The 14,336-nt window shown below is 37.8% G+C and overlaps 1 protein-coding gene and 1 long non-coding RNA gene across 2 annotated transcripts in view; one reads left to right on the top strand and one right to left on the bottom strand.

Annotated features, from left to right (window-relative positions):
- LOC144048942 (transducin-like enhancer protein 1) overlaps positions 1-2,050 on the bottom strand; it is a 28,693-nt gene extending 26,643 nt beyond the window's left edge. Inside the window, exon 1 of the mRNA XM_077561446.1 lies at positions 1,910-2,050. Coding sequence (XP_077417572.1) covers positions 1,910-1,933 — 24 coding nt within the window. The 5' untranslated portion in view covers positions 1,934-2,050. The remainder of the gene's footprint in view (positions 1-1,909) is intronic.
- Positions 2,032-13,894, top strand: LOC144048943 (uncharacterized). The gene is made up of 4 exons (XR_013293456.1): positions 2,032-2,174; positions 11,297-11,429; positions 11,790-11,825; positions 13,651-13,894. It is a non-coding gene; the product is annotated as an uncharacterized LOC144048943 (long non-coding RNA).
- The last annotated feature ends 442 nt before the right edge of the window (positions 13,895-14,336 follow it).

The following is a 14,336-nucleotide window of genomic DNA, read 5'->3' as shown; positions in this document are numbered from 1 at the left end:
GACGCATGTAAACAGTCTACTAGATATAAAAGGCTCACATTGCGGACGTTAAACAGTTCTTTTAGACGTCTGCACAAGTTGATCCACGTTCATATTTTTCCTTTTGAAGTTTTGGCTTCGGGAAACGAATAAAGAATACATCCTTCATATGTGGACGGTCGTAGTGTCTGGAGTCGTTTCTGTAAGTTCTGTAAGTTCCATAACAGCTCAGTTTACTCTGTATGTTTTTTTTTCCCGGAGATAAACGAGAACAAAACAAGCACTAATAGCATAGGTTGTCAATTGAGCCTGACACTTTTTGACCTCTTTCCGCTTCAAGCTGCTGAAGTCACATGACCTTGTGGTCTAAAAATAGCATTTGTGCGGTACCCCCTTTAACATGGTTAGCAATTTAGCATGAGTAGTAGGGATACACGATATTGCTATTTTCAACTGATACCGATAAACTAATAATTTATAAAGTGCCGATGTCAATAACTGACAGGTAAGACGATAATTGTTTGCAAAATGAACTTGAATACAAATATACTTTCGAGTCCTACTATAAGTCTAACAAGTACAAATACATTGAAACATTGTGTAAAGCACCACAAAGCTGAATTTGATTGATATCTCTGCTTCAAAGACATCCAGTAACTCATTTTTAGTTTGCCAAAACAAACAATGTTTTAAAAATGCAACAAAAAACTGCATAGTAACATTTTGGGGAAACGCAGTAAAGACAACACTGGCAACTGCGAACACGAGGTTGCGCATTATGACATCACAAATATGCGACACTACCATAGGAGAGGGGAGGGGTTGAGAAGTTGGGCACAACTTAAGACACAACCACAACAGATGGACCAACGCAGCAAGTCTATTATTATCGGCAGACTTTTTATTATCTGGTTTATCTATTTGAAGTCAAATTTGTCGATAATTGCCGATAATTATCGGCTACCGATAGTATCGTGCATTTCTAATTAGTAGTCAATTAAATGTGGTATTTGATCTGTGCATTAGCAATTTAGCATCAGCAGTCAATGAAATATGATTGTTGCCATTTATGTATACTTTAGTGGATATTTTGCCCTGACTGGCAACTCGCCACCTAGCATTATTTTACTGTGAATAGCGTGAAAACTACAAGTACAAATTCTGCGCCAGTGAATGTGTGCTAGTTCTTGGCTTAATGGTTAAAGCAATCGCCCTAATAATGTGGGGTCACGGGTTGGAATCCTGCTCTGTCCATTTTGTAGGCTTTGAGGCAGGAACCACGCCCAGTGCATGACTCAGTCCGGCGACTGACCAATCAGAGCTGTTCACAGCAAAATAGCGCTAGCAGAAGAGTTGCCGGTCACAGCAAAAATATCCACTGCCTTTTTTGTATTAGCAAGTTAGCTTTAGCCATCAATGAAATGTAGTTTGTTTGTATTAGAAATTTAGCATTATCAGTCAATGAGATATGGCAGTAGTGATCCAGACTGTATTCGTAATTTTGTATTACTGATTGGTAAATCAATGGCATATGGTTGATGCTGGTCTATTTTTAATGGGAAAATCAGTAGCCTATCAACAATCAATTGAATGAGGTTGCAGTTGAGTTGTATCTAAATAGCATTAGTACTAAATAAAACGTAGCTGTTGTAATTTGTATTAGCCAGTTAGCATTAAAAGTCAATGAAATATGATTGTTGCTCTTTATTTATCAGTCTAGCAATTTAGCGTCAGCGTGTAATGAAATATAGTTGGAGCTATTTGTATTAGCAATTTAGCATTAGCAATCAATTAAATAAGGTTTCTGCCACTTCTATTAGCAATTTAGCATTAGCAGTCAATGAAATATGGCTGCAATCTATGTCAGGATGTTACAGGCAGGTGATTAACAGCAAAGGGGGCGTGGGGTGGTTATAGCCAGGGGTCTTACCGGGTGTCGCCCCTGGGGGAACATTGTTATCTCCGGACCAGGAGAGGTGGGGGGGGTCCTCCCGTTTCCGTCACGATGCTCCCCTTGAGAGGCACCAAACTCGGAGTGGGGGTGGGGGTAAGGTCGGTGCTGCCGATGTGGTGCTCCGGTTCACCAAGCCATCCGTCGTCCTGTCCACACGACGACCGACACTTGGGAGCCAAGCAAGCCGTGGACGTAAATCAGGCAGAAAAGCACCGGGGAGCTCGAAGCGGAAAAGAACCAGGTGAGCAATGGAAAGAGCTGGGTAGTCACCATACACGCTTTTTTGTTGTTGTTGTTTTTGTAAGGTTTGGTCCGATGTATTCCGAGTCAAAAAGGGGGGGAAAGTATCCGTCAGTAACAAAATCTTCGCCAGAGTTAATTGCACTGAAGAGCCTCCACTTGACTCACTCGAGCCGTCCGACGAATTGTTAATTTTGATATATTTACCTCCCCGCTGACTTATGGTGGATACATAGCAGTCGATTGAAGGCAAAAAAACAGGAAATATTATGTTAGTTTAGATAACAACTACTTCCAAATACGCGGTGGTGGCGGCGGCCGGAGCAGTAGTCCGCCGTCCGGCTGTAGTTCCCTCTTCAATGCAACTTTCTCACGCGGTTTCACGCTCCAAGCTAACCGAAACTGGAGGACTGCCCACCGAGCGGCCACGCCAGCCAATCGGAGGCGTCGTTCCACGTGGGGCTCGCGAGGTTGGAACCGCGACTCGGACCAATCGCCGCGCCGCACGCCGCCCCCCTTGTGGCCGTTGACCTGGTTGAGATCGCCGGCGGTGGCCAATCGGAGCGCAGCCGCTGCGTGAGGCGCGAGAGGCGGGCGGGAAGGGAGGCTGGTAGTTGCGGCTGTCAATCAAAGTAACGTGGCTCAACCAAGTAATCGGGCCAAACGCACACATTCGCACACACGCGCGCATACACACACTAGTACTGACTTTCTTGAAACCTCACTAACAAGTGTCAAGACAAATCAACTCCCCCCTACCCATATCTATCAATCTATGTAATGTACTGTATTGCACTTTGTTGATGCATTTATCCTTGTTCAAGCGCCTAATCTGCATTGTTACAACCCCCCCCTCCCCACAACCCTACATAAAATGTCAGGGTCCCTTGGGAGAAGACCACCATCCCCACCTATGAGGTCAAAGGGAAACCATTTCCTTCCCCCTCTATAGGGAAAAAATGGAACATTAATCTGTTCCAGGGTCAAACTGTCACCATCCGAAAAGCTTGTGTGGCTGTGCAGGCAAGTATGAGGGTAGAGTGTTCATCTTGGGGAAAATACAACTTCATTCTAGTATGAGTACTACTTCCCCCCCGCAAAATACCAACTTTGTTCTTTTAATATTTCTTCGAATAGGCTGATTACATTTTTTTCTGATTAAAAAAATACTTTATTCCCATAAAATGTTTTTTTGCACCCGGAAAATTACCGTCAGAATACGAATTTGTTTGTCATTGCACGAAAAACTACAATTTAAAAATATATGAATATTTAAATATACCATATAAAAACAAAATAAGTAATAAACAATGAGGATGCCCAGTCAGTGCAGTAAGTCTGTATGTAAATACGGTAAATAAATTAACAAATAAATAAATAAATGAATAAATAAATACATGCTCTTGTAAAAATAAAACTTGGTTCCAGTAATATAATTTACCGTTTTTCTAATCAATTTGCTGCTTTTAAAGGCGCTTTATTCTCATATTGCAATTTTTTGTTTCACAAAAAAAACGATTTTCCCCCTCATAATATGTCCACTGTCTTGTAAAAACAACAACAACTTTATCGTATAATATTGCTGTTTTTCCCATAAAACAAATTTAATTGTAAAAAAAAAAAATATTTTTTGAAAAATACTTTCCCCAGAAAAATTACAAATAAAAAAAATATATAATATTTGTATATTTCTCAAATAATTATTTCATTCTTGTAAAATGACTTTTTTTTTTTTGCTACAGTATATTCTAAAAAATAAAAATACAACTTTGGAAATGTTATTTTATTCTTTTAAAATTATTGACTTTTTCTTCAAGAAAAAGTTTTTCTAGCAAAAATAAAAGTCATTAATATTAGCTATCATTATTGCAAAAGCAAAATATCATCCCTTCTTGAAAAACACAAAAAAAAGACTTTGATTATATGACTTTATATTTCCCAGAAAATTACAAAATTATTCTTTTTAATCAGAAAAAGACAACTCGGACGATTGAACTTTTTTGCTTCTAATTCTTTAACGTCTGGCTTCACACTGGCTGCTAAGTGACAAACACCAGACGTGGTAAAAAGTGAACAGGTCACCATTGGCGCATATGTGTATCATAAAAAAGGCGTGCCATGTTCCACTGATCCCATCTAAGCGTTTGGTGTGTGAGAAAAAGAAAAAAAAAGACCCTCGGGCCGATGCCGACTTGTGATTGGCTTGGAGGGGCTCGACCCCTCGACCCTTGACCTCTGCTGCGGCTGATCCAGTGCATATGAGAGACTCCTGACTGCGACCAGACGTGACCTTTTCCTCACAGCTCTCACCACACACACACACACACACACACACACACACACACACAGGTGCTGTGCAGTGGGTGGTAGCGGCGGACAGAGCAATGACCTGCATGCGAGGCTAATGTTAGCATACGTGCTTGTGCATCCTTGATCCCATTTTGTCTCTCTGGGTGTTCCCTAAGCAGTACTAGCTGCAGGATTTTCTTGCAACGTCATATATGCACTTGTACCTATTTGCATTTCAAGGCTAAAAGACACACTTGTTTTTTTGTGCATTGTTTGTTCATTCTCGGCTCTCAATTAAAATGTTATGCTCATTCTGTGTTAAGCCTCTCGTCTACTGAATGGCCTTTTTTTAGGAAAATAAGGGCGTGGCTTATGCAGATTTCCACTTGAGAACGACAACTCTGATTAATTAACATATGCAATGGTAGTGCAAAGAAAACTGTCCGGTACGTCCATGTGTGTGTACACTCAAATTATGTGCAGACTGCAGAGTAATAACATTTCTACATGTCTATGTAAGTGTCCGTATGAGGATAAAGAATATATGCCCGCGAAGGTTTGTTATATCATCTGTCTACTGTACATGCATTGTTGCATCATTTGTCTTCAAATATCCATTGGTTAAAGGGCTTTAAATACCACAACATTGCCGCTAGTTTTGTGAGCCCATCTTCGGCATTTAGCAATAAGCTAGCTGGTTTTTCGAAATGAAAGTTAAGTTTAAGTTCATAGACAAATGATCAGACTCCACACTTTCATTCGGAAACAGTTTACATGAGTTGGTGGGTTCAAATAGGCTCAGATGTAATTAGCATTACCAAAGCAATTATACCTACTACTTTTATGTTTGTTTAAGATGTTATTTTTTATTTATATATGTATGTTACTGAGACTGAGAGTTGTTTCTGTTTTGGTTAGCAACAGAGTTCAAATGGGCTCAGCTATTATGAACAATACGGCATAAGGTATTCACGATTAACTTGAAGTCTTAATCCCCTAATCTTAATCGTATTGTACTTACCTCTCAGACCATTAACGATTGAACTAAATGTGTTGCTGAGCTGACCTGAAAGAGACATCGTAAAAAAGGCTTATAGCTACATAACGTCCACTAACGCAGAGACCTCGTGATTCATATTTGACTCATGCCTCTTTTTTTTTATTAATTCACAAGATCTGGTTACACGGCTTTGACTCAGCTGGGTGCCAATAAGAGACATCAAATAAGATAATGTCTTGTAATAATATTATGAGCACGGAATACTTATTCTAAAGTTACAGTGCAGACCACCACGTACAAAGTTCAATTGGAGTTTGAACGTTTGCTTTAAGATATCGCTCGATACGGATAAATCGCAACATCTGCCTCCAGTTTAAGTCAAATATACAGAATGTCAGCCCTCGAAAATGTATGCACAATTTAACAGCTGGAAGCTCAACCGATGTTTTAGGTTGAGGTCATGGAGATATCCATCTGTTTTCCATAGGGCTTGGCCTCATTAGGGTTGGGGGTGAAGACCCACAGGTCACAGTATTCACAGAAATACAGTAAAGTAGAGAAAGTACACTATGCTAAAATAAGCTAAGCTAAGATGTATCACGACAACAAACTTCCTTGACACCAATGACTAGTTTCCTCTCTTCTTGTGGCATCTGATGATGTTCTAACCAGCGTTATTATAGTTTTGGAATTTTCATCTTAGTTAGTTTTTATTTTATTTTGAGTTTTTGTGTTTTTAATTTAGTTAGTTTTAATTAGTTTTCAGGCTGGTTCTGTTAGTTTTTATTAAAAAAAAAAAGCTTAGTTCTAGTTAGTTTCAGTATTAGTTTTCACTTATATATTTATTTATTATTATTATTATTTTAAATGTGTATGACTTGTGCGCAGAGGTGGCAAATCCAGGTCCAGAAAGTAAAAACCCTGCCACTGTTTGGCTTTAGCCGATGATGCTAGCTAGCTAGCTAGCTCCCTCCTAGCAGCAGGTAAACGAGCACCATGGGAGCTAGCTAGGTAGCCAGCTTGCACCTGAGGTTAAAGCCAAACTGTGATAGGGTTTTGACCTTCTGGACGTGGATTTGTCACCCGTAAAACACCATTTCTTACCTAGCGTTGCATTTCGTTGTCGCCTCGGTGCGACATCATCTGAAGGTTCTTTTCTATTGGCTGCTACTAGATGATGTCACTTTTGTGTGGCACTGCACTTTCAAACGTCCTTATTTCGGTTCAATAAATTTACTTAAAATCACATTTAAAATCAACCCCAAAGGCTCATGGATTAAATTAATTAGCAAAGATTAAAACGAAAGACATTTTTGCTGTAATTATAGTTAGTTTTAGTTAGTTTTGTAAACATAAAATGTAGTTTCAGTCAGTTTTTTTTAAGCTTTTTTCATTTTTATTTTATTTCGTTAACAAAATATATTTTTGAATTTTAGTTTTCGTTAGTTTTCGTTCACTATTTTAATCTTGGTTCTAACAGGGCACAAAAAACACAAATGGCGGAGTTTTTCAATGAATAGCTGAAGATGGGTTCCACAGGAAAAAAAATAGCTAATAGGCGTGGGTTCGCTGTACTTTCAAAAGAACCATTGGCTCAGAAAGAGTGTTTCAGCCACACTGTAGTGAATTGTGAACAAGCTCATGCAATTTCCTTAACAAATAGCTCATCCCCTTTATTCATTCCAGGAGTGTCTCGCTCTCGGCTTTGGAGTCATTTGTTTTGGAGCGGGAGAAGCACACAATTAGCCCCTGCTTTGGATAAGGGACAAGAAGCCATACGAGCCTCATTTGGTTTGCAAATCATGCCCCCCATTTTGTTGCGATTTAGCGGGCTGAAAAACAAACGGCGGGGGCCTTTGTTTTTACAGAGGAGGAGAAGTGTCTGTTTTAGCGCTGACCCGCTCATCGGGCCTGGAGTGGACATAAGAGGCTCTAACAGATAATGACTGAACGAGCTGCTTTGCGGAGTGATCCCAGTGTTTGTGTGTCAACTTCTATGCAAACGTGTGTGTGCGTGTGTGTGTGTCGGCAGACGATGATTTGCATGGAGGTTGAAGCTGAGCCATGCTTTTGTTTTGTTGGGACTCTTCAGTATCATTTGAATAGTGTAAGCTCCGCCCACATCTGTAACCTGCGGCCCTAGAGCCACATGTGACTCTATAGTCGCTCTTTTATGGCTCCCTGTGGATCTGTAAAAAAAAATTATATTTTTTTTACATGTCATTATTTTTGGGATAAAATATTCTTTAAATGAATTCATGATATCTTTTTAATGAATAATTAAATATTCAAAAAATGTCAGAGTTCACAATTTTATGTTATCAGAAAAAGAGAGATGAAAGGTTGATGAAAACAAAGATTTTGGGTTATTTATTTGGCCTAAAATGGCTCTTTTTAGATAAAATATTATTTAAATGAATTTGTGTTTTTTTTATGAATAATTAAATATTAAAAAAAATGTCAGAGTTCACATTTTATGTTATCAGAAAAAGAGAGACGAAAGGTTGATGAAAACAAAGATTTGTGGTTATTTATTTGGTCTAAAATGGCTCTTTTTAGATCAAATATTCTTTAAATAAATTTGTGATTTTTTTTAATGAATAATTAAATATTCCAAAAATGTCAGAGTTCACATGTTTATGTTATCAGAAAAAGACAGATGAAAGGTTGATGAAAACAAAAGATTTGTGGTTATTTATTCGGCCTAAAATGGCTCTTTTTAGCTAAAATATTCTTTAAATTAATTTGTGATTATTTTTTTATATGAATAATTAAATATTCAAAAAATGTCAGAGTTCACATTTTTATGTTATCAGAAAAAGAGAGACGAAAGGTTGATGAAAACAAAGATTTTTGGTTATTTATTCGGCCTAAAATGACTCTTTTTAGATAAAATATTGTTTAAATGAATTCATGATTATTATTATTTTAATGAATAATTAAATATTAAAAAAATATCAGCGTTCACAATTTTATGTTATCAGAAAAAGAGAGATGAAAGGTTGATGAAAACAAAGATTTGTGGTTATTTATTCGGCCTAAAATGGCTCTTTTTAGATCAAATATTATTTAAATTAATTTGTGATTTTTTTTTATTAATAATTAAATATTTAAAAAAAATGTCAGAGTTCACATTTTTATGTTATCAGAAAAAGAGAGACGAAAGGTTGATGAAAACAAAGATTTGTGGTTATTTATTCGGCCTAAAATGGCTCTTTTTAGATCAAGTATTCTTTAAATAAATTTGTGATTTTTTTTTAATGAATAATTAAATATTCCAAAAATGGCAGAGTTCACATGTTTATGTTATCAGAAAAAGAGAGACGAAAGGTTGATGAAAACAAAGATTTTTGGTTATTTATTCGGCCTAAAATGACTCTTTTTAGATAAAATATTGTTTAAATGAATTCATGATTATTATTATTTAATGAATAATTAAATATTAAAAAAATGTCAGAGTTCACATTTTTATGTTATCAGAAAGAGAGATGAAAGGTTGATGAAAACATCATCACCAAAGGCAGAACATTTCTGGAATAAAGCCGACTTTTACAGGCAATTTAAACTGAGATTGTGATACTAACCCACAAAGTGGAAAATTGTGCGTTAGATTTCCATCCATCCATCCATCCATTTTCTTGGCCGCTTTTTCCTCACAAGGGTCGCGGGGGTGCTGGAGCCTATCCCAGCTGGCTTCGGGCAGTAGGCGGGGTACACCCTGAACTGGTTGCCAGCCAATCGCAGGGCACACAGAGACGAACAACCACACTCACATTCACACCTAGGGACAATTTGGAGTGTTCAATTAACCTGCCATGCATGTTTTTGGAATGTGGGAGGAAACCGGAGTACCCGGTGAAAACCCACGCAAGCACGGGGAGAACATGCAAACTCCACCCAGGAAGGCCGAAGCCCGGACTCGATCTCACGTCCTCTGCACTGGGAGGCGGACGTGCTAACCAGTCAGCCACCGTGCTGCCCTTGCGTTAGATTTTACAGTTTAATTCTGTGTTGGTATCAGTTTCCTGGTAAAAGGTAGCATAAAATGGGCTCCGAATATTACATCTGAAGGTGGAAAATCGACAGGCTGATTTTGTCCCTTGGTTCGAGGTCAGTACTTGATTTGATTTTTTAATGTAGAAATGGACTTTACATACCAATTCCAGTGTGCCTGATACGGGTCAAAAAGGTGGAAGATCGCTAACTCATACACTGCAGGTAGTTTAAAAATGACATTCTAAATGAACCCCAAAGGCAAAAAATTGCTGGGTTAGCATTTTAATTTGATCGGTTTGAGTGTGTTTGAAGCTTCCACTTAGCTGTAAAATCCAGATGAGCATGTGGTATACAATACTTTTTTATTTTTTCCTAGTACCTACAGTATGGTAGGCTTTTTTTTTTAAAATATATATTTTATTATAGGGGCTCAAAAAAATAGTTGACCCTTTTTCTGGAGTACTTAATTTTACAAAATTTTAATTGCATGTGATCATTTGAATAGTCGCCACAATAGGAATATTGTTTATTGTTATTGTTGTGTTTATCTTCTTTGTTTTGTCCCGCCGCAATGTCACACTATTTAGCGTTCCTCATCAGAGCCGGATGAGGGTTCCTTCACACACTATATATGTTAAGCCACTATCATGTGAGCCGCTACATCACACACTACACTAAATCTTATCGGTAAACGGCCATGTCACATGGACATGTCTGATTCCGCTGTGCAGTGTCGATCTACACAGGACATCAGCTTCACGCTCACACGGAAATGTCACTGACATGACACGCATGGATTACGCTTTGCATTACACGCGCCTGTCACGTCAAATGTTTTTCACTAATACTAGAATCAAATGCCATAAGCATAATAACGTGAATGCTGGGAGTCAGTGGAAAAGTCGTTTCTTATACCAACTCCTAATCGGGAGAAATTGCAGGGTCGATGACATTTACACAGAATGGTGAGGAGGAAAAATGGTGGAAAAGGCCAGATTTCGCAGACAGTGTAAAAAGGCTTTATGATGCTAACTCCGAAAGTGGAACATTGTCAGGTCAACCTCGTTCGCCAGTGACACTATGACATATATGCAATGGTGAGGTGGAAAAATGCTAGCTTATATATATATATATATATATATATATATATATATATATATATTAGGGGTGTGAATTGCCTAGTACCTGGCGATTCAATTCGTATCACGATTCATAGGTCACGATTCGATTCGATACCGATTAATCCTGATACGAATCTTAAAATTGATTATTGCGATTTATTTATTTTTTACTCAAATTTAGAAAATACGCACACACGCGCATACACATATTCACCCGCATACAAAATTTAAAAAAAAAAAGAAAAGAAAAAAAAGAGAGAGCAATGATGATGACATGTCAAATCGGTAAAATTACCGAATGAACAATACTGTTACTGCTCTCCAGAAAAAACAAAATACTCATCAGTAAACTTGTACATGTACACTGTAAGATTTGTATGAACAGCACTGAAATAAAATATTAAGGCTTAATGTTCCATTAATATAACATTATTTCATGCTTAATATGTGAGTCCTAACCCTAAGTAAGACATTTTGTTGAATATTCCCATAAAAAATTGATTTTAAAAATCTATTCGGCCGCATATCGAATCAATTCGAGAATTACGCGCTGTAATATCGCGATATATTGCCGAATCGATTTTTTCTAACACCCTTAATACACAATACAGAAAAAAACAAGAACAAAAAAAAATAAATCCTGATACTGCCTCAGTTGGTGGAAAATTGCTGAGTCAATGATATACATTCCGTGTTTGTGACGTTTATACACAACAGCAAAATAGGAGGAAAGCAGGAAAATGGCTGCCTTTACAAGAAGATTGTGATACGACAAGTTCCTGCATGGGTCAACTTCACCCCCCCATTCTGTGTCGGTGCCATTTATATCGCATATCGACGAGGAAAACAGGTGGGAAATGTTTCAAAAGTGGTGTAAATAGAGCATGTGATACTGCATTCAAAGGCGGAAAATTGCCAGATCGATTTCTACGTTGGTGCAACGGCAAGACGGGAGAAAAAGCGGTAACAACTTCCAAAGGTGAAAACAATTACTGGCTTAAGTTTTCTGGTGATGTCATCGTGGACGATTATGACAATGAAACAATGTGTGCGCGTAATTTTTCCTCACTCCTACGCCATAGCAAATTTCGCCAGATCTTATCTCACCTAACAATTTGGTATGCGTGACCTTAAATAACAAGTTCAACGCTTTATATCATGTTGCTTATCTAAGGCTGTGACTAATGTAATTATGATTTCATCCCAACAGAGAAGCCATGCTACAAGAATTTCAAGGAGTGTGATGGTGAGTTATGTTTTTATTACACTTTATTTCCATGTGAGTGAAGTGAAACCAAACAGTTTAGCAGTTTTTTGGGGTTGAAAATGAGATTCTCAAAACTACTGCGCAACAGCAGTTACTTGAAACGCACTCAGTAATGTGAGCTCTACAGGTTTCCAGGAAGGACAAAAATCACAACATGTGGTTTATCTCGCATGAAATCAGTCCATCACATACGGAATGGATGATTTAGCAGCTAAAATAAAGGGATTGAAAACTGCATTTAAAAAACTGAAAAACTTTATTTTAATGCGTCTTTAAAATTACTTAAGGTATGGGATAAGATTGAAAATGTGGTTTTGAAAATTTTAATATTATGGAGATGCTTTATGTAATTAAAAAAAAACAAGTTAGTTTCTTTTTTGAAACACTCAAAATTATTTTTTATGTTTTTTTTTTTAATGCTTTTCAGAAATACGTGAAAAAAGCTTTACTAGTGGGGATTTTTTTGAATACATAATTGTCAACACTTAAAAAATACATAAATACTAGGAGTGGGAATCTTTGAATGTCTCACAATTCGATTCGATTACGATTTTTGGGCCTGTGATTCGATTCAGAATCAATTTTTGATTAAGAACGATTTTTGATTCAAAATGATTTGATTGACAATGATTTTTCAACTTCAATCTATAGATGTGCAAGGAATTGTAATGATCTACTCTAGTCTGACTCGCTAATGCTAATTAGCGCGCTACTCGCGGCACTTTTATCACTTAAAAGAACGGCTCAACACTGCAAAAAAACAACTTTTATTGGAATAACTTGATCGTGACTTTTTCCGTCTACTCTCTAATGTGGCTACAACTTAACAGTGTATTAGACCACGTGGAACCACACTGCCCCTAAGTGGCCAAATTGGGTACAACATGAACAGCGCTCCAAATAAAGGCACACACAGACAAAGGCAAACAGTATAAAATAATTTGAATAAAATCTATTTTAGGACATTTAAAATCGATTCTGAATCGTACTAAATGAGAATCGGGATTCTTGTAAGAATCGATTTTTTGGCACACCCCTAATAAATACTGTTTCTAATTACTCTTGAAAGACAGTTGGATCACAATTAACCCAATTTGGGTTAAAAATGAACCGAACCACGAAATTGGGTCAATTTGAACCAACTTTCCGTCTTGTTTTGCATAAAACAACCAAAAAAGAGGGATAATTTTAACCCCCAAAATTTGGATCATTTTGTACCAAAATAATTTAAAAAATTGGGTCAAATTGACCCAAATACTGGCTCGGTCCATTTTTGACCCAAATTAGGTTATTTTTTATTTAAGTGTTTTTAGCGTGTTTATATGAGGATTAATTGTTTTTAATGTTTAATATGATTTATTTTTTATTTATTTATTTTTTTTACTTGTAAAATAGTTTAATAAGGACATTTGTTGGAGGAAACTCTTTCAAAACATTCCAAAAAATGATTATTTGAAAATACAGTACTTGATAGTTATACCACTGGGAATGAACAGTCCCTGGCCCGTATCAGATCTCGTAGCAATGCGAAACCGGTTTTCTGGTGTGTGTCGGTGGCCCGGCGTGGTGCTCGTTCAAACCCAGCGTGCTGAGAGTTCTTGTATAATTTATGAGAGCGCATTAAACAGCTTCGCACCGGGCAGACTATCATGTAAACAGATCAGGGCTTTTACAGGCAGCTCGCCGGCTGTTTAAACAGCCGAGAGGAAAAGGGGAGAAGGAGGGAAATTAAAAAGCTAAATGGGAAACACGTGTGCGTGTGTGTGTGTGTGTGTGCGCGCGCGTACGTGCGTTGGTTTTGCAGGAAGAAGTCGACTAGGAAGTGACACAGTGTGGCGCTCAAGTACACACATAAAAAGGGGCCTAACACATCTAATCACTCAGGCGCACACACACGCACACACAAACCACAAAACCTGACTTTGATCGGGTCCAGCTGTGAGCGTATCAAAGGCAACATGTGGAGCAGAACCGCTGCACACAACATCGAGTCCAGATGGAGCCTGCTGGCCGCTTTTCTTACTTGATGTATTTCTCCTGATATGACCCCCCCCCCCATATTATCTGTTCTACTTGGAATAAACTTATGAAATGACTTATGTGCATGTTGGCCCAATTACTGTAAAAACCACGCTGCATTGAACGCATCACTCAAAATGCAAACAAACAACAACACTAGAAGATAATGGGGGGAACTCCTGTATTTGGATACGTATCCCATCTAGGACCACATATAAAAATGACCCAGGTAGGATATTAAAAAAATAAAAAAATAAGCTGTTCAGACTGAGAGAAAAAAGTCAGTTCAGGGTGTACCGCGCGTACTGCACGAAGCCAGCTGGGATAGGCTCCAGCAACCCCACGACCCTTGTGGGGAATAAGCGGTTAAGAAAATGGATGGATGGATATTATAATATATTAGCATGTTTGTTCATATTCACAGTTTTCCAAATAAGAGCAAAGCTTGCTTCAAGCGATTGACTGTCTCTG

Source organism: Vanacampus margaritifer, chromosome 3, assembly GCF_051991255.1.
Source record: "Vanacampus margaritifer isolate UIUO_Vmar chromosome 3, RoL_Vmar_1.0, whole genome shotgun sequence".
Taxonomy (NCBI): Eukaryota; Metazoa; Chordata; class Actinopteri; order Syngnathiformes; family Syngnathidae; genus Vanacampus; species Vanacampus margaritifer.
This window is presented reverse-complemented; position numbering and strand designations above follow the sequence as displayed.